Source organism: Spermophilus citellus (assembly GCF_964194105.1).
Source record: "Spermophilus citellus genome assembly, chromosome: 3".
In the NCBI taxonomy this organism is placed as follows: Eukaryota; Metazoa; Chordata; class Mammalia; order Rodentia; family Sciuridae; genus Spermophilus; species Spermophilus citellus.
The window spans coordinates 76,575,141-76,594,957 of record NC_138184.1 but is presented as its reverse complement, the minus strand read 5'-3'; the positions used below and the strand labels follow the sequence as shown (position 1 = coordinate 76,594,957).

The 19,817-nt window shown below is 61.3% G+C and overlaps 1 protein-coding gene across 1 annotated transcript; it reads left to right on the top strand.

Moving 5' to 3' along the window:
* Positions 1–10,794: 10,794 nt before the first annotated feature.
* On the top strand, positions 10,795–16,954 carry TMEM119 (transmembrane protein 119). The gene is made up of 2 exons (XM_081286874.1): positions 10,795–10,915; positions 14,865–16,954. Exons 1-2 carry the CDS (start codon positions 10,840–10,842, stop codon positions 15,713–15,715), a joined length of 927 nt encoding a protein of 308 aa, XP_081143000.1. The 5' UTR covers positions 10,795–10,839; the 3' UTR covers positions 15,716–16,954.
* The last annotated feature ends 2,863 nt before the right edge of the window (positions 16,955–19,817 follow it).

Genomic DNA, 19,817 nt, shown 5'->3' with positions numbered 1-19,817 from the left:
GAACGTGGCTCTGTGTGTCCCCCCCCGCCCAGAAGCCACCGGTTTCTTCTTTCCACAGGGTGAGGTCTCCACCCCATGACGCCTGGTGGCAACTGTGCTACTTCTCAGCTCAGAGGGGAGGTCCTTAAAGTTTGGGGTCATCAAGCTTTTTCTTCAAGGGCAGTCGGTCAGTACTGATGCTCCAGCTGGTCACTCTGTCTAGGTTGCAACCTCGCCAGGTCCCAGAGGCGGGTCATAAGTGACTGTCGCAACTGTGTTGAAGTACAGCTAGCTGGGTCAGGCTCTGAAAGTGTGCTGACCTGTGATGTCAGTGTCAGGTGACAACCCTCCCAGGTGACCAGGCATCCCAGTTTGCCTGGGGCTTTATGATTTTTTTTTTTTTTTTTTTTGGTACTGGGATTGAACTCAGGGGCACTCACCACGGAGCCCCATCCCCAGCCCTATTTTGTAATTTATTTAGAGACAGGGTCGCACTGAGTTGCTTAGGGCCTCGCTGTTGCTGAGGCTGGCTTTGAACTCGCCATCCTCCTGCCTCAGCCTCCCAGCCGCTGGGATTAAGGCCGTGCACCACTGTGCCCAACTTCCCCAGGGTCTCCTCAAGGGGTCCTTCTGCAGGCTTCCCTTCCCTGAGGGCTTCTTTCCTTGAGGATGCAGTGTGGCTGCGCAGGTGTGGCTTTCCTTCTCTGTGGGACCAGGGCAGCTGACCCTTCGGAGCTCTCCATTTGGATTCCCATCTCTGCTCACCGAGGTGCAGGATTGAATCCAGCCTTGCTGTGGGTGCTCAAAGCAGCCACCAGGGGGCGCCCGCCACCAGCCCCTAGAGCCGTTGAAACCTGCCGCTGCTTCTATCTGGTCTTGGAGGAGGAAGGAGAGGTCCTGACCCAGGGCGGTGCCCCAGACCACGGGGGCTGCTGAATGCTGACAGAGGGCTCCCTGGAGGGGAAAAAGCCCCGGTTTGTAGGGTTTGCATACTCCTGCGTGGAAATACCTCAGGGCCAGTTTTGAGCCACCAAATATTAAATAGCAGAGAACAAGATGTCAATAACCTTGAGATCACAGACAATATCAGGATGTAGCGAAATGCGTAGGAAGTGGTGAGTTTTGAGCATTGATGACCTTGGGGTGTGTGTGTGTGGAACTGGGGATGGAACCTGGTGTTTGGCTCATGCTGGGCAAGTGCTCTACCACTGAGCTGCACCTCCAGCCCCCGATGACCTTGGTTTCTATTTAATTCATTTCTTTTTTTTTTTTTTTTTTTGGTACTGGGGTTTGAACCCAGGGGAACTGCACTTCTGAGCTGCATCCCCAGCCCATTTTATTTTTTGAGACAGGGTCCTGTTAAATTGATGAGACTGGCCTCCACCTTGAGATCCTCCTGCCTCAGCCTCCGGGGTTGCTGGGATGACAGGCGTGGGCCACAGCACCCTGCTGACCTGGCTTTTAATGTACTTATAAACAACAGACGGAAAAGTTGCTATGTGGCTTCCAGGCAGACACAGCTGGCTCTTGTCACCAGTACCAGTCCCCCCTGCCCTTGAACATCTCCCCAAACACCCCCTGAACCCACACACATGAGCCCTGCGAAGGCTGTACTTGTGTCCATTCTACAGAAGAGAAAACCTTGAGGCTCAGAGAGATGACATCACCTTCCCCAGGCCAAGCACGAGCATCTGGGGTTGGAGCCCAGGTCTGAAAACCATCCTCACCACCCACGATGTCACGCCACCTTAAGATCACAGTGGGGTTCTGGGGGAATCCCATGCCTCAAAGTCACCCCCCGCCGACCTTCCCTGGGCCCTGGAAGTCCCCCCTTAGTCACCCTTCGTGTCTCCTGGAGGCTGAGAAAAGGCATTGGTACTTGGGAGGGTGCCAGGGCACAGCCCAGCAGAGAGCAGGGCACAGCAGAGCTGGGCGGGGACAGAGGGGCAGCCCCTGGGCGGACAGTCACCAGCCCCTTGCCAAATGCGCTCCGTGTCATCTCATTCAGGCCTCACAGGACCCCACGATGTGAGTGCAGCAAGTACCCGGTTCTTGCTGGGGAACTGAGCCCTGGGCGCCGGCTTGTGTACCTCTGGGAACCGCAGATCTGCTGGCCGGGAAGGAGGAGGGGAGACGGGACATGGGGAGCAGGCGGGTATCCGGCCACCACCCTCATCTCCCACCAGCCGGGCTGCGGGGTCACCCAGCTGCTGCTCTGTGCGGGGACCCCTAGCTGCTCCCCCACACCCCATCCTTATCGGCCGCGTGACCAAGCAGCGGGTCATTGCAGAGCGTGCCAGGCACCCACAGGGCCACGTGAGCAGGACAGGCCTGGTGACACCTCACAGTCAGGAGAGGGCATGGGGCCTGCATGTCCCCCAAGAAAAGGTCAGGTGTCTGTACTCAGAGCCTGGGGACGCTGAGGGCTGGAGTGGGGCAGGTCTGTCCCAGGACCAAGGGACGCAGAACGAGGACCCGGGGCGGGAAGGCCAGCCCTGGATGCTGCTGAGCTCTGGGTGGCTCTGGCCCTGCCCCGGCCTCCGCTGCTTTCTGGCCCTGGATGTCCCCGTCTGCACCGACGGTTCTCTGTGTCTGCTCATGTCACCTAAATGACATGGGCACCATTCACCTGGGTGACCAGAACCTGGCCCCGGGTACTGCTGGTCTGTGACGCCCACAGGGCACAGAGGAGGCAGTTCCAGAAGGTTCTGTGGGAGCAGAGGCCCAGCCCCCGCAGCCCTGGACAACACCCTGCAGGGCCGTGGGCACCCGGCCACCGCGTGGGCCTGCTTCCCCACTGTAGCTGCTCCCTGTAGGGACAGCTCAGGGGACAGGGAGCAGCTCTGGGCAGTGGTTGACAAGGTAGGTGGGGACCCCAGGCCTCCCTCTGTCCTGAAGGAGGCAGTTAACAGAGGACCAACCTCTGAACCTGGTTGACCTTGACGTCTTGTGAGGGGTGGATGCAGGCAGCCCCCCACCGCTGGGCTGTTGGGGTACCGACCACCCCTTCAGGTCCTCTCCCACACGCCGTCCCTGCACACGACGGGTGTGCGTCTTCGGGCAGCCACGGTGACTTGTCTTTGGGTCCCAGTGAGTCCTGGTGCAGAGCAGCTGTCCCCCCATCGGGCGTAAAGAAGGGACGGTGGCCCTGGGCCCAGTCAGGGGAGCATCCTCAGCAACTGAGGCTGAAATAACCCACAATGGGCCCTCGCTGCGGTGTGAAGTGAACTCTGGGCCTCAGTCTCCTCATCTGTGAAATGGGGTGACAATGGCACCGATTCCTGGGTGCACGGGGAGGGTAAGCGAGACAGGCGCGGGAAGCTCTGGGCACAATGCCTTGGCAGAAAGTAAGTGCTCAATAAATCAAGTGCAGAAAAAATCCCACAAGGAATCACCCGACTTGTTCAGAGTCTTTGAGTTCAGTCAGGGGGGACTTGGATTCCAGTGTCACCTGTGCCCAGGTGGAGAGGCCCTGCTCCGAGGGGCCCACTCGGCAATGGGGTCCACAGAGCCCCCTTCCCAGAGGTTCCTGGAAACCCGAGGCACTTCTGTGTCACCAGGAGCTCGGTTGTTAAGTGGCCTCTCGGTGGCTGGAAGGCTGTCACCCTGGCTGGCCCTGCTTTGTCCGAGGGCACCCACGTGCCCGGGCCTGGCGGGACCAGAAAATGGCTGCTGAGCTGCTCGTGAGACACAGGTATTGCTGCTCTGAGCAGGAAAGAGGTCTTTGTCAGGACCTGGACACAGGGTGGCACAGACACAGTCTCCTTCCACAGGCCCGAAACCCACAGGTGAGCTGCCGGCCAGCCCCAGCCCTGGTTCTGAGCTGCCCACTGCCCCCGGAGGGTAGGTCTTTCTGGAGACCCTGTGGGGTGGCCTTGTGTCCAGCCTCTGAGCCCCCAAGAGGGACAGACTTCGATTCCCCAGAGGTTCAGCAGCCCCTCAGCAAATCATAGGACACACACGTGTAGTGGGACAGCGGGAAGCCCTCATCCTGCCAACGGAAGCTTCTGGGCCCCACCCCTGCCCTGTTCCAAGCCCTGTCTCATCTAGGGACACGCATCTTGGATGAGAGAAGGACGCTCCTGTCACCGCCCCCTCTGTCCTGGAGTCTCAGGTGCTCCTGCCTCAGGACCTTTGCACCTGTGGTCCCTGCGCCCAGCCGCTTCCCAGCCTCCGCCCTGGCATCTTCCGATTCTTTAGGTCTCAGCTTGAAAGTCACCCTCTCAGCCCCCAGGGCTTCACTCGTGGGTCCTCCTTTGCCCCTTCCCAGGCCCTGGACCTGTGGAGTTGGTGGCACAGTCAGAGAGTGGACCTCTCTTCCCCGGGTCTTGCTGTCCCTGTCACTGCATGCGTGTGGCACACAGTAGGGGGCTCAGGGGCCCTCTGTGGGGTGGAGGACCTAGGCAGGAGGCTCTGCAGGAGGATGAGGGCCGAGGCAAAGGGAGGAGGCTGCAGGAAAGGAGGCCAGGGCGGATGGCCACGCGGTCGCGGGGAGCCTGGTGGCGCTTAGGGACCCGGCGCTGGGCTCCTGGCTCCGCCTTGTCCCCTGCGAAGTGGGGACAGGCGTTTCTCCCCGGGGGCTGCAGTGACAGGGGCCTGCGGGGCTCCAGGGCTCCGGCCACCCTGGGAGGGGTCCCAGCCGGGGGCGGGGGGGGGGATGGCCATCGGGACACCGCGGAGGCTCCAGGTCCCCGCAGCCCGCCCCGCCCGCTGGCTCCGTCTTTTGGCCTAAAATAGCTCACACATTCCGCGGCGGCCGCCCGCGCCCAGCGACGATTCAAACCAGATGTCCCCAGCTGTCGGCCCCTCCCCCACCAGCCCCGCATCGTCACGTCGTCGTCCTGGTCCTCGCAGAGGTCGGATCAGCCCGGGAGGTCGGGCCGCCACACGCACTGCCGAGGGCCAGGCGACCCCCGTGTGCCCACCCCCGCAGGAGGGTCCCGGGCTGGGCAGCGGCCGGGAGAGGGGGGTCTCAGCCCCGTGTCCCTGCGGTTGCGGATCCTCCTGGCTGTGTTCTCTAAATGCTGGGCTCATTAGGCCTCCCAAGACCCCAGAGAAGTGCGTGTTGCTATGACCCTCCTGTTACAGACGAGGAGACTGAGGTCCAGAGTGGTCCACTCCCGAGGGCCACCCTGCAGAGTGCGAAGATCCCTCCCTGAAGATCTTGGCTCACGGTGACCATTTACTTTCTTGCTCCCACCGCCACGTGGCCTGTGTCCACCTGTTGGTGGGGGCTGGGTCTTGGGGAAGACCCTCTCTGTGAGGCTGCTGCGGAGGCATTTCTGGGCCCAGGGGGGAAGAAGGCTGGCAGCTGTCAGGAGGAGGGGACATGGGAACAGTGGTCAGCTGCCCCTCACTCATAGTCAAAGCCAGCACCCCCTCCAGATTCCTGCAGAGCCCTTCCACTTGGTGCCTGTGACCTCACATCTGTCTGCACCCCCTGGCTCACTCTGTTTCAGAGACACCAGTCCCTTGTCCATTCGGGGAAAATGCCAGGCCCTGCTTGCCCCAGGACCTTTGCACTGCTCTTGCTTCTGTCCAGAAGCCTTGTCCTCTAGTCAACTCGCTGACTCGCTCTCTGCCTGCTTCTCAATCTGCCCCAAGGTCACGCCTTGCCTGCTGCCCCATCCACCCTGCTCAGCACCAGCCACAGAACCACAGAGGTGCCATCCAGCAAACCCGGCCTCATCCTCAGCCTGGGAGAACTGAATATGGGGCCTTGCACCTGAGGGACAAATGCTCTGCCACTGTGCTACGTCCCCTGTCCTTATTTTATTTTTGAAACAGAGTCTTTGCTAAATTACCCAGGCTGGCCTTGAACTTGAGATGCTCCTGCTTCAGCCTCCCGGAGTAGCAGGGATTTGAGGTGTGTGTCACAGTCCAGCCCTGCTAATTGACCTTATTTTTTGGGAGGGGTGGGTACCAGGGATTGAACCCAGGGGCACTCAACCCCTGAGCCCCATCCCCAGCCCTATTTTGCGTTTTATTTAGAGACAGGGTCTCACTGAGTTGCTTAGGGCCTCACTTTTGCTGAGGCTGACTTTGAACTCGTCATCCTCCTGCCTCAGCCTCCTGAGCTGCTGGGATGACAGGCCTGTGCCACCGTGCTGTGCCTGGCTTAAGTGACCTTTTTTTTTTTTTTTCTTTTTTGACAGTCTATCCTCTCACTAGAGTGAAGGGTCACAGGATGGGCGTCTCTATCTGGGCTGGGCTCTGCCTTGTCCCAGTGCCTGGAAAGCATCTGGTCCCTGCTGAGTGCTGAGTGTTTGGAAATTGAGAGAGGAGAGAGGGAGGGAGGGGAGGCCAGGAGAAGAAGGAGGCTGGGTGGGAGGGTCACAGCAGGAAGCAGGGGACCTGCAAGATGGCTTCCTGAGAGTCTGGTAACTTGGGGTCCCTGAAGTGTAGCCCCAAGCGCTCCCCACTTCTCGCTCTGGGCCGGCCTCTCCCTGCTCAGAGGCCGCAGGGCCCTGGTTTCCAACCCTGTTCCTTTCAACAGCAGGGGAGGGAGGCCCCGGGGCTTGTGCGGGGGCAGAGGGAAACTGAGGCCAGGCCTGCAGTGTGGCCCCGGCTGTTTACATGTCTGGCTTCCTCGGGGAGCTCACACCGCCCTGGGGAATGTGAATGTTTACCAGGGAGAGTGCAGCCGGCAGGGCCACCAAGACGCTGACACTCAGCCTGTGGGTGCACCCCCAAGACAGGAGGATGCAGGGCTCTTTTTAATTTTTTTTTTAAACCTAGGCTTAACCACTCAGCCACATCCCTCGCCCTTTTATTGTCTTATTTTGGGACAGGGTCTTGGGTCTTGCGAAGTTGCTGAGGCTGGCCTCGAACTTGTGATCCTCCTGCCTCAGCCTCCGAATCTTGTAAACTTTTAATTGAGTCATAAACTAGGTGAAGGGCACAAGTCTGAAGTGAACAGCTCCGTTTCCCCCCCCCCGCATGTGTGCATCCCCGGGTCACGACCCAGGTCTGGGCAGCACGTGCTTCTAGTACCAGAAGGTTCCTTGGGCCCCTCCCCAGCTGGTACCCCCAGGGGTCACTACTCTTCTGACTTCTGACCCCCCTCGCTAAGCTTGGCCTTTGTTGGAGAACTTTGGGGACATGGACGTGTCCATCCCTCGCTCAGCGCGCATGGGACTCAGCCACGTCCCACCTTTCCATGGCTGGTCGTGGGTCACCCTGAGGACGTGGGGACCTCGTCCGTCCTCCTGCCGATGGCTGAGTGGGCTGTTTGGGGTCTGGGGCTATTAGGACTAAAGCCACGAAGGACAGGTCTGTTTGGGTGGGGATGCGTGCTTTCCCTTCTCTTGAGGAGGGAGATGGCGGGGTCAGACGGGAAGGGTAGGGGTAACTTTATAAAAGCCACCAACCTGTTTTCCAAAGTGACATCAGCGCGTGGAGGAGCCGCCTCTGACCCTTCCCCTTGTAGACTGGGAAACTGAGGCTCAGGTCATGTGTTGTGTGAGGGCCCAAGTCTGGAGCTAAGGTAAGGCCCCCAATTTACAGGTGAGAACCGGTCAGCGCCCAGTCTTACTTCCCCGGAGGGGATCTCCAGCGAAGCCCGTCCCTGCCCCAGGGCCTTTGCACATACTGCACCCTTGGCCTGGGAGCTCCTCATCCACCTTTGTACCCCTGCCTCCCCTTATCCCGCTGCTGTCTGTTCCGGTTCCTTTCTGGAGAGGCTGCTCCTGACCACAGTTGCAGAAATAGCTGCCCCTGCCCCTGCCCTCGTCCAAGCTGTCCTGTTCCCAGTGTTGGGTGGTCCTCCCTGTGGGCTGGTTGACTTGTTCCCCTCTGTCCCCCCTTACAGCGGCCCCCGAGGCAGGGCCTGGTATCTTGTCCCCTCATTCTCCAGTGTCCATGCCGGAGATGGTGCAGAGCACGTGCCCAGGAAATATCCGTCACGGGGACCCAGGGACAAGGCCACAGGCATCAGCATATCCCAGTCCGTCCCGGCCTCCTGGCCTCCGTCCACCCCCCCACCCTGTGCCATGGCCAGGTTGCCCGGCAGCCAGGGGTGGCACTTACTGAGTACCTACTGTACCCTGGGCCCAGGCGCTGGGGACGCTGGAAAGGCCTGGTTCTGTCCTGAGAGGCTCTGTCTCGAGACACAGAGGCCACGAGAGGCCAGCCAGGTGCTTGGGCCTCAGGTGGGGAGCCCAGGGCTGCGGGGCATGCCGGGGGGCTGCCTGGCTCCCTCCCTGGGGCTCCTGAGGGTTTCCTGGAGGTAGTGCCAATTGGGAGGCAGGCCACCCCAGCGTGTCCCTCTGAAGGCCAGGCCTACGATGTGACGGGGCCAGGCCTCTCCAGCCACATGAAAGGCTCTGGCTATTTTTGCTCAGAGGGCAGGTCGCGGTGGCCTTGGGCGCTGTGTAATTAGAGGTGGCCCTGGGCCCTCCGGGGGCGGAGTGGGGCTGTGGTGGGCCGGGCGGCCGCAGGCTCAGCTCGGGAGGGTCCTGGCAGGGTCCCAAGCCGGGGTGGGCGCTCCCAGCCAGGCTGCCTTGCAGGCTTGGGCTGCTCCTCGCTGCACAGTGGGGACAGGGTGGGGTCCCACAGTGGCTCCTGGGCTGGGCAGAGGGCCTGGCGCTGTCCTAGGCCTCGGAAATGACAGGTTGTAGGACAGCGGTCCAGCCCGCTCCGGGCCACAGGCCGCCACGCCCCTGGGAGCCACGGTGGTGCGGACCCCGGGAGTGACCAGGCCGGGCCCCCACGTGCCCCAGAACCAGGAACACGGACCGTGAGACTCGTGGGACTCCTGGGATGCCCGAGGCACGGCTGGAATGACCCCTCTGTGTTCACTGGGCGAAGCGACGTGGAAGTCACAGGGCCATGCACTGTCATCAAGCTTTAACGGAGCCCCGATTGCATGGTGCTCCCTGCCAGGGTTGGGAGAGCGCACAAAGCCGGCAAGACTCCTGAAGAACCGTCCGCGGACCTGGCTCAGGGACTGGAGCAGGACAGTGATCTTTAGGAGCTGCCCCGAAGGTGTGGCCTTCCATGCACCTCAGGCCCTTTGCATATGCTGTCTTTCTGCTGGAAACTCTCCTGCATCTTTGTGTTCCTAAATACCTCCTCTTCACCAAGGGCAGCTGGACTGTCACTTCCTTCTGGAGGCCCCCCATGAGGCCTGAGTTCACACCAACCGCCTTGGCAAGGGCTCCCCGGCCCTGAGCTACCCCTCCCGACTCGACGAAGCCCAGTGTGCAATTAGAGATTCATCTGTTTGTTTATGTGCTTGTCACAGGTCCCCCACCTGTTCTGTGAGCTCCCAGCTCGTCACTGTCTCCCAGGGCCTGACTGTAGGCTGGGTGCAGAGCAAGGGCTCAAGAAATATTTGTAGAATGAATGAAATTTAGAGTGTTTCTGTGTTGGAGCCTGAGGGCTGGCTGGCTGGTGGCGAGTGTCTAGCCTGACCCCACATTTAGCTGCAACCCAGAGACGGGCAGGGATGTGGGTCGGCAATTTGTGCAGCTGCCCACAGTTGGTGCTTGAGCCGGGTGGGGACATGGGGCTCCTTTCGACAGGGTTGCTGTTCTGTCCCCGAATTGTTGGGGGCGGGGTGTGCAGTTTAACAGGAAGCATTTGTGTGTGCGTGTCTTTGTGTGCGTGTGTATTTATGTGGGTGAGCATGACCGTGTGAGCCATGTATGTGCGGACACAGGTATGGGTGCATGCATCTGTGTGCGCGTGTGTAAGTGCATGTGTGTGTGCGTGTGAGTACATCTGCCTGTGTGTGTGTTGCTGGGTCTGATGGCCTTCTAACCAGGCAGAGGGAGGCAGGACAGGGCCTCTACTTGCATCTGGGAGCCAGCGTGCCCACCAGTGAGTGGCCTGTCCGTAGGTGGACGGTCCCCAGGGACCGCCCTTCCAGGGTCTCCATTAGCTCAGATCTGCTTCTCACAGGGAGGTCATCTGGGACAATGTCCCCATGGACCAGCCTCTCTGCCTGGGTCCGCAAGCACTTGGTCAGGCCTCTGTCCTCCTGCACAGCCCCTTCTGTTTTGTGAAACAATTCATGCCGGGCGCGGTGGCGCTCGACTGTCATCCCAACAACTCAGGAGGCTGAGGCGGGAGGATTGTGTTCAAAGCCAGCCTCTGCAACATAGTGAGGCCCCAAGCAACTCAGCAAGACCGTGTCTCAAAATAAAATACAAAAAGAAAGAAAAAAGAAAGAGAGAGAGAAAGAGAGAAAGCATTTCACGCAGGAAGATTCTCCTGTGATCAGCAGGTGGGGGTCTGGATTGTGTCTGATCCTCTGGACCCGGGGTGCAGGCCTGGCGCTCTGTGGTGGTGTGCTGAGCTGGGCGGGCGAGTGCGTGAATGGATGGCTGCCTGCAGGGGCTACGAGCTCAGGTCAGCGGATGTCCTGGTCTAGGGCCCTGGTGACCATTTGAACTCACGGGGCCTCTCGCTCCCCTCCGTGAAGCGGGTCCAGAACTCCTGCTCAAGCTACCCTCATTGGGGTGTTGTGAGGTCACAGTTTCCAGAAGATCAGGGTCAGAGGGAGCTCAGGGGCTCCCCTCCCAAGCCCTATGAGGGGGAAACTGAGGCCTGGGGAGAGGACGGGCCAGCCCTGAGCAGGTGGTGGGCCTGGCTCCCCCGTGGGGGCCTGGATAGGCCATCGGGGCCTCCCCCCAGTCACAGCTGGGATCCGGGAGGGGGTCTGCTGACTCCTGCCCTGGGCCCTGGGAGCTGGGGACAGCGGGACCGCTCTCAGTTGGGGAGCAGTGCTGCCTGTCCAGTCTGTCTGTCTGTCTGTCCGTCGGGGAAGGCGCCGCTGGCCTCCCTGAGCCCGGGCGGGGTGGGCGGTGTGTGGCCCGCGGCGGCCCCGCCCCTCCCTGTCCCCACCCCAACCTCCTAATGAAACCAAGCTGCCCCGGGCCAGCCGGAGGCGGAGGCGACGCGGCGGCAGAGCGGAGCGCCAGGCCGCGGGACGGTGAGCGCGGGGCGGGCGTCCTGCGGGTCCTGGGTCGGCGGGTCCCCGTCAGCGGCCGGGCCGTTGGGTGGTGGCCGGGCGCCTGTCCCGCGGGGGCGCATCTGGGCTCTGAGGTCGCGCGGGCGCCTGGCGGGTCGCAGGGATGACCAGGGGACAGGGGACGGGGCCTGGGGTGTCCCGGGGGTGGGGACCAGGATCGGGGCAGTAGGGGTGGTGGGGACAGTCCTGCGGGGGCCCAGCACGGGTGCGATGGCCCGGTGGCCGGGCCGGGAACCCTGGGGACGCCCCTGAGCGTCTGGGTTGTGTCTGGGCTGCGTGGCGGCGTCCTGTGTCCCCGCTGCTGTGCGCCCCCAGGAACTCCTTTCCCTTCCAGGGGTCCCCTCTGCGGGGTCCAGGTCCTTGTCCTCGGCTGGCCCCGGGCAGAAGGGACTTGGTGCTTCAGCCCGACCCTCCCCCCCCAGGGCCACTAATTGAAGCCAGGTTTCCTAGGGCCGCCCCTCCCCCTGGGCCACCGGAGTCTGGATGGGGGTGGGGTGGCAGCGGGCCCGTCGGCCTCAAGTCTCGGGGTCCCCAGGCCCAGGGCTGAGTTTGCAGCATCCGCACATCCGCGGCCACTAGTGGATCCCCTCCTTGTTTTAAAACAGCTAAGTCTGGGTGAGAGGGTCCCCAAGAGGGGGGACCTGGACAGTCTTGTGGCACCCGCTTGCTGACACCTACTGCCTGACAGGCACTGCTAGGTCTTATGCAGAGGGTGGCCCTTATCCCCACTGCACACGGGTGGAAACTGCAGCCCAGAGAGGTGATCTGCCTGGCCCCAGGTTACACAGCTGGGCACTGCCTCCTGGGTCTTCTGAGCTGCCTGTCTGTTCAGGGCTGTCCAGCTCTTGGCCCTGACTTGCTGCGCCACCCTGGGGAGGTCACTGCCAGAGCCTGGGCCCAGGTTTCCTCTTAGCTGAAAGGAGAGGTGTTGGGCCTGACTCCAGCTCCTAACGGCCTGAGATTCTGAGCCCCCAACAAGCAGGACCCACGAGGGTAGGCCCAGGTTCCCAGTAGATGAGGGGCAGCTGGTGGGCAGAGGGGTCATTTCAAAGCCAGTTCTTCCATTCCACAGACCAGAAATCAAGGCCCAGAGAGGGCAGGGGACCCACCCAGGGTCACACAGCTGTCTCCTGCAGAGCTGCTGGCTTCACACTTTGCTGTCCCCTTTATTAGAGAGCTGGGAGAAGTTGAGGTGGACACTGAGAGCCGGGGATAGTTTTGTGGCCTCCCTCCTTGTCCTCTGCGCCTAGCTCCAAGGGTGGTGGGGGGGAGCCAGCCTTTCCTCTGGCTGCTGCCTGTGTGCGCATGTGCGTGCATGTGAATGTGCGTCTGTGTCTTTGGTTCTGCATTCCTCTGTGGCCACAGCTGAGGAAATCTCACTTAAGGGTGTTAAAAACAAAAGTTGGGTCTTTTCCTGCATGGCAGAGACCCTGAGCAAATGCCCGCATCAGGAGAGGACAGTCCTGTGTAGGCAGGAGTAGGGGAAGTGCCGGCTGCTCCTGGAGCACTCTACTCCTGAATTCCACCTTTCCTGGGTGAGCAGCCGTCCAGGGCCAGGTGCTGTAAGAGTGTTCTCTCACCCTCCTGACAGCTCTGTAAGGCTCCACCCATTTACAGATGGGGAGAGCGAGGCCAGAGGCTGGACACCATGGAGCCAGATGGCCACCCCTGACCAGCAGGTTTCCCAGCTGATGTCCTCGGCCTCAGTTAGGGGCTGCCTGGGGATTTCCTGGGTGCTCAGCCACCCGTGGTCACAGCACCCTCTGCAGCGAGAAGCTTGGCACCTTTAAAAGTCTCTCCTTTTAAAGGGGCTTGAGGGAAGTGGGAGGGACGGAGGGGGCTGGTAGGACGAAGACCCCCGAGCTCAGGGGCCTGGAGGGACCTCTGTTGGCCAGCGAGGAGGGGGCTCCTGGTGACCTGCTGAGCAGCTCCACTCCTCAGCCAGGTTAGGAAGTGACACTTCCCAGGTAGGTTCCTGGGGCAGAGCAGGTGTGCGGGGGCGTGGGGGCTCCAGGGTGGGACAAAGGAAGGTCCAAATCCCAGCCCCAACACTGTGTGACCCTGGGTGGGTCTCTGTGTCCTGGGGCAAGTCATTGTTCTGCTGGAACCCAGTGATGTGGCTTCTGAAGGGTGGACTTGGGACCACCAGCTGTTTTACAGGGGCCCTGAGGTTGGGACGTGTTGGGTTAGAGTTTAGGTTAGAGTTTTTGCGGGAGGCCCCCCTCCATCCCCGGCACTGCAGGAAAAAAAAAGAGAGTGGTTTTGCTTTTTTAAATAACTGGAATTATTAGCATTAGCATTATTTATTGCATTATTATTTATGCCATCTGAGCTGGTTTGACCAGATTTATGTCAGGGCCGTGGCCTGGGTATCCTTGGGTCCTCCAGCTGTGGATTCAACCAACAGCAGATGGAAAATATTAAAACAAAACAAAAACCCCAACAAACACCAACACAGCGATTTAAAACAATCCAGTCTATGTAGATGGCGTTCCCAGGGGCTCAGGGACCTTCCGTCATGGGGGATTCTAAAGGGTGTGGGAGGAGGTGGGCGGGCCCCGTGGAAGCACTGTGTCCCCTCATGGAAGGGACTTGGGTGCACTACGTGGTTTTGGTGTCTGTGGGGACAGCAGTCCTGGGACTAAGCCCCCGGGGGATACTGGGGGACTGTGGCATAAACCGAAAGGACTTGGGTCACCTGTGACCCAGCCTCCTCCCTACCTCATCTCCTAAATTTGCAGTCCCCTAGGGGCAGGCAGGGTCCCTTGCTTTTAACAATGGCCTGATCTGGACATGTGACCTGCAGCCAAGCTGCCCCCCCACCAACCCTGGGAGCTTGCTGTGAGGGCTCAGGTCCACCCCTCACCCTCTCTGGGCCTCTTTTTCCTAAGAGAGGCCCTCAGCTGGGATCTCAGCCCAGGGCTCCCGGGACCTGCACTGCCCACTGGTGGGAAGGCCTGGGGTTTGCCTGAAGCCAGGCCCCGCTCACAGGGGCTGGGAGTCGTGCTGTAGGAAGCGGCCCCTCGGCTCGGCATGAGGAATGCATTAATCAGTCGGGCTGTCTGGCCGAGGGGTCTGGGGGTTCAGCCGGGAGCAGCAGTGGGAGGGAGGCCCGCTCATCTGGTTCCCATCTAGTGGTGACCGAGGGGCGGGGGGGGGGGGCGGGGGGGGCTCCAGCTTTGTCTCAGGCCCGGGGGTCCCCCAGGGCCCTGCAGCCCTGCTGGAGCCTCTGGTGTGGGGCAGTGGGTGACCCAGCGTCCAGCCTCCTCAGAGCTCAGAGACCCAGAGGCTTCCAAACAGAACCTTCTAGAGAAGGAGGAGGAGATGAACCGGAGGGTGAGGAAGACTCTGGCTGAGCTGCCCGCAGGAGGCTGCAGAGCCACCCTGCCCAGGGATGAGCCCCAGGGCACCCAGGTCCTGGGGGGGCTCAAGGTGGCCCTGGGCAGGGGTGTCCCTCGGCCCACCCCATCACTTCTCCTGCACGCCTGGATCCAAACCCCAGCTCTTTTGAACAAATCAGTTGATCCCTCTGGGCCTCAGTTTCCTCACCTGGGAAGTGGGGATGACCACAAGTACCTCCCCCACTAGGACTCAGCAGGATCCTGTGAGAAGTTCCCTGGAAGTAACTTAGCAATAAGCACCTGGCACCTAGCCAGCCATGGAAGTGCAAGTTACTAATTCACCCACGTCGTTTGGTTGCCTTTATTGAGCACTTACTGTATTCCAGACATGGTGCTAACCCTGAGGATGCTTCAGTCAAGAAGACTCAGCCCTGCCCCCAGAAGGGCGTATCCCTCATGTGATCAGCCAGATCCCTTGTGCAGTGGGGTGCAGGCCCCGAGGAGGAAGGTGACTTTCGGGCCCTGCAGTCCCCAGGCCCTGACCCCTTTCCTTCCTCCTTCCCCTGCAGGTCCCAGGGCCAACATGGCCTCCTCAGTGGCCCCCAGCCTCCTCCTGTGTCTGCTGCTGCTCCTGAGGCCGGTGCCCGCGGTGGCCCACTCGGTGTCCCTGACGGCCGCCTTCCTGGAGGACGTGGCAGGCAGCGGGGAGGCCGAGGGCTCATCAGCCTCCTCCCCGAGCCTCCCTCCGCCCCAGGCCCCAGCCCCCAGCGCCACGTCTGCGGCGGGACCCCGGCCCACACTCCGCGGGGCCCGGCCGCCTCCCACCAGCCTCCTGGAGGGGATCGCGGACTTCTTCCGGCAGTACGCCATGCTGCTGGCCGTGGTGGGCTCGCTGACCTTCCTGCTCCTCTTCATCGTCTGCGCCGCGCTCATCACCCGCCAGAAGCACAAGGCCACCGCCTACTACCCCTCGTCCTTCCCCAGGAAGAAGTACGTGGACCAGAGCGACCGCGCCGGCGGCCCCCGGGGCTTCAGCGAGGTCCCCGACAGGGCCCCCGACCGGCCCGAGGAGGCCCTGGACTCCTCCCAGCAGCTGCGGGCGGACATCCTGGCGGCCACCCAGAACCTCAAGTCCCCCGCCAGGGCGGCCCCGGGCAGCGGGGAGGGGGCCGGGCCGGGGGACAGCGAGCCCGGGGCGGAGGCCGGCAGCCTGCAGGTGGCCGCGGTGGCCCAGGAGGTCCCTGCAGAGAGGCCGGAGGCCCCCGCGGAGCCGCGCCCCGCCCAGGCCGAGGGGACCCTGGCAGCCAGCGAGGGCCCAGGGCAGCCCGAGGGGCCCTTCTCCCCCTCCCGGAAGGCCCCGGGGCCAGCAGGTCCCCCCGAAGGTCCCTGCGCCTGCAGCAGCGTCTCCCCCAGCGACTGAGTCTCCGCGGTGGCTGGCCCTGGCCTCGGACCGAGGTCACTTCCGCGGGCATCAAAGGCCATCAGCCCCGACGCTCCCCAGTGCCCCTTCCTGGCCACCCCCAGTGCCGTCCTGCACGCCCTGCCCTGGGCGGGGGTGGGGTGCTGATCCCTAGTCCCCCAGGAGCCTCACCAGGTCCCAGGTGCCACCCCGGGCTCCACCCCAAAGCATAGTTCCTGGGGGACACAGAGGACGTCTGTGTCGCGTTAGGAGCCATGAGAACACAGCCCAGAGTTCAGCGCCTTGGGCCGGGACCAGGTCCCAGGTCCCAGGTCCCAGGTCCCCTACGGGGGAGCCATTGCTGCTTTCCTCCCAGGGTAGCAAAGAAGAGGCCGAGGAGAAGCTTCCGGAGAGGCTGACCGGGAGCAGGAGGTGCTGGGGCTGGGAAAGGGGTACCCACTGCCACTGAGCGGCAGAGGGGCCTGTTCGTGGCACCTCCTCAGCCCTGAGCATTTTTAGCGTCCCTGTGGTCGCCCAGGTGGCCCTGAGAACCAGGCAACTCCTGGGAGAGAGCCCTGCGTCCATTAGGACAGCGCCTTAAGTGAGCGTTTCCCAAACAGGGTTCCCTGGGGTACTCCTTGGAAACAAGAGTTCAAGGTCAGACACGTTGAGGAAACTCTGCCCTGGTCCCCCAGCCCCACCTGAGGGTCCTCGGGGTGAGCCCCACAGCACACGGCTCCTACGGGATTATTAAACTGGGTTTGGGGTTGGCCTTGACCTTGGCTTGGTTCCCACTTTTTTAAATAGCTACAGTGTCAAATCCTGTGGCACCCACCCTGGAAAGACTGTAATGTCCCCAAAGGTCCCCCCCTGCCGCCCCTTTTCTAGTTGGTCCATGGTTGGGGACACAGGGTGTAGGGACTGAGGTCCTCTGAAGAGTTGCCACACAGCCTCAGCTGGGGGGTCTCCCCTGCGACGGCTGCTGGGCTCTGGTCCCCGAACCCCCCTGCCAGACCCCCAAGGTGGCCTGGAAACTGGGGACAGCGTCCTGGTCCCGACGCCCAGCCCGGAGCAGGGCCCGCAGCCCCGCTCCCTGTGGCCTGGCAGCCTGTCCCTCAGCTCCCCCAGGGCCCTGCCCGGAGCCGGCTCTGTCCTGCCCGGGGCCCTGGGTCCCCTCCCTCGTCCCCGGCTCCAGCCTCTGCCTGGGACCCCGGGTGTGAGGGGTCGCACACCAGCTAATAAACCCTGATTCTGGCCTGAGTCGCGCTGGCTTTTTGGGGACCGGGTGACTCTGCCAGGCAGGGGCTGCTCACAGGCTGCGGGGAGTTGGGTGGGGACACGGTGACAGGCACCCGGGGCTGGAGGGCAGGTTGGGGTGGGAAAGAGGGGAGAATGGGGTCCACGGGTGGGGGGACTCATGTCCCCTGAAGCGGAGCCAGGGCTGGGCGCACCCAGGTACTGTGCCTTGCTCTGTCGTGGGGACAGTCACCCACCATTTCCCCAGGACCAGGGAGCAGTCCCCGGAGCCTCGTGCCCCGCAGGGGTTGAGCCCTGGAGCAGGTGGGTCAGGGCCACCCTGGCCACGCCCTCTGCAGGCCCCTGGGCTGGACGCAGCTTGGCCCTGCAGCCGGCCTTGGCCTCTGTGTCCTTACCACAGGCTCCTTCCGCCCTGGGATGGCAAGGTCCTTGGGGACTTGTGCCCTGCCAGCTGGAATCCAGATGTGGCTGGTCCCCAGGGGGGCGGGTCAGGGAGGCTGAACCCTGTGCCCCTACCCCCTACCCCCCCCCCCCCGCAGCCAGCAGGAGCGGCCTGGTTTGGGTTCTGTCACACACAGTGGCTTCTGTCTGTCCCTCCTTCCCTCCCACCCAGCCCCAGCCGAGGTTAGGGTCCAGCCGCCGGTGCGTGACCCAAGTACCTGTGTGCTGTGTGGCTCCGGCCAAGTGGCTCGGCTTCTCTGAACCTTGGGGGCTCCTTCCTTGTCCTTGTGCTCCTGTGGCGGGAGGGCATCGGCTTCCTGGTGACAGACAGAAGCCAATGTTGGAGTCCTGTCCCCCCCCCCATCTCTGGGCTTTTCTGGCCACTGTCCCTCCTGTCCTCTGACCCCTCACCAACGCCCCTTCCACCTTAGCTTTTGGTCTAGATGTCCCCTCCTCCAGGCTTCCTTCCCTGACAGTCCCCAGCTGTCTTCCCCGTCCCTGGACTCTGATGACAGCGGTCACCGTGACCAGGCTCTGTCGTGGGTCAGGCTCTGCTGCTGCTTGGTGCCCCTCTCACATCTGCAGGGTCACCCATGGGAGGCCTTTCTGGGTCCACATCTGGGGGGCACGAGCCTCCAGGGGGCTGGGAAGGGTGACCCGGCTGGTGGGTGTGGGCTGGGCTGACCAGGGGCAGAGGGGGTTTGAGGGTAGGGGAGGTGGTGCCCCTGCTCCGGGGCCAGAGTCTGCCAGGGCTTGCCAAACCGCCCCTAGTCTGGAACTGGGCGAAGTCCACTAGGAGAGGGGCCTGGGATCTGTCCCCCGTGCCTTCCTGGCACTCACCACAGAGCCCGCCCACAGCCACGCCCAAGGGCTAAGGCTCCCCATGCTCCTGCAGAGACCCAAGCAACACCATTATACTCATTTATGGTGAGGAAACAGGCTCAGAGGGGTTCGGTGACTTGCCTGAGGTCACACAGCCCAGCAGAGATGGGATTTGAACCCAGGGTTGAGCCTACTGCCTCATCTTAGACCATGTCTGTGGAGGGGGTGGGGGTCTGCAGTGTCCACTACATCCCATGGCCTGTCTCCCCTCCCTCAGGGTGACCACTGTGCCTCGGTGGGACCCTGGTTCTCATTCATACAGGTTTGGATTCACCGAATCGTCCCCAGTTGGGCTCAATTAACCCCTGGGTTCTGAGGTGGCCCAGGAGAAAAGAGTGTTCATCGACTGTTCACCAAGCACACATTTAATGAGCACCTACTATGTGCCAGATGTGGAGGACGCATTGCAAACAGACCCAAGGCTGTGTGCTGGGGCAGGGGATGACAGAGAGTCCAAGAATCATCCAGAGGCCACCGCGTGGTCGGTGACAGGAATAAATGCCATTTATAGATTGCCGGTGCTCGACAGAGTGATCTGCACTGCTTCAGCGAGAGGCGCCCCACACACCGCAACATGCACAGTCCCCAGCGTATGAGCTGGTGATCTGGGGACGTGGCTCGGTTGGCAGAGCACTTGCCTCCCATGCACAAGGCCCTGGGCTCAACCCCAGCACCACCGAACAAAGAACCCAGACCCCAAACGGTCACCATGAGATGACCAACATACCTGTCGCCTCCAGCGTTTCTTGGGAACCCTCCTCACTCTTCCTACCCTCCAACCTCCCTCCACCAACCTCCGTCCTCTAACCTCCCTCCTCCAACCTCCCTCCCAAGCCCCCGCAATCTTTTCTTTTTTAAATATTTATTTTTTGTAGTTGTACACAATAACTTTTATTTATTTTTATGTGGTGCTGAGGATCAAACCCAGGGGTGCTTAACCACTGAGTCCTTTTAAAATATCTTGTTTTAAAAAATATTGTATTTAGAGACAGAGTCTCACCAAGTTGCTTAGGGCCTCATTAAGTTGCTGAGACTGGCTTTGAACTCACAATCTTCCTGCCTCAGCCTCCTGAGCTGCTGGGATTATAGGGGTGTGCCACTGTGCCCTGCTTTACTTCTATTCTTTGGGTTTTTAGATAAATGGAGGCAAACAGCATGTACACGTTTTTTTTCTGGCTTCTCTCACTCCACATACATATTTTGGTATTTATTTTTGTTATCATATGCATCAGTATCTCACTCCCTTTTCATTGCTGAGTAGTATTTCACTGTGTGATTACTATGATTTTGTTCACCTTAATGGACATTTGGGTGGCTCCCACTTTGGGGCTATTGAAAACAAACCTGCTATTAACTATTGGCATTGTTTTGTTTCTTCCTCGAATAGTCCTTTTTTTTTTTTTTTTCTTTAAAAGGGGCTGGGGATGAGTTGGGCATGGTGGCACACACCTGTCATCCCAGCTACTTGGGAGGCTGAGGCAGGAGGATCGCATCTTCAAAGCCAGCCTCAGCAACAGCAAGGCCCTAAGCAACTCAGTGAGAC

Coding starts and splice junctions, on each gene's coding strand:
- TMEM119 (XM_081286874.1), top strand. CDS start 10,840: ATGAAACCAAGCTGCCCCGGGCCAGCCGGAGGCGGAGGCGACGCGGCG. Junction 10,916..14,864: donor GAGCGCCAGGCCGCGGGACG/GTGAGCGCGGGG, acceptor CTTCCCCTGCAG/GTCCCAGGGCCAACATGGCC.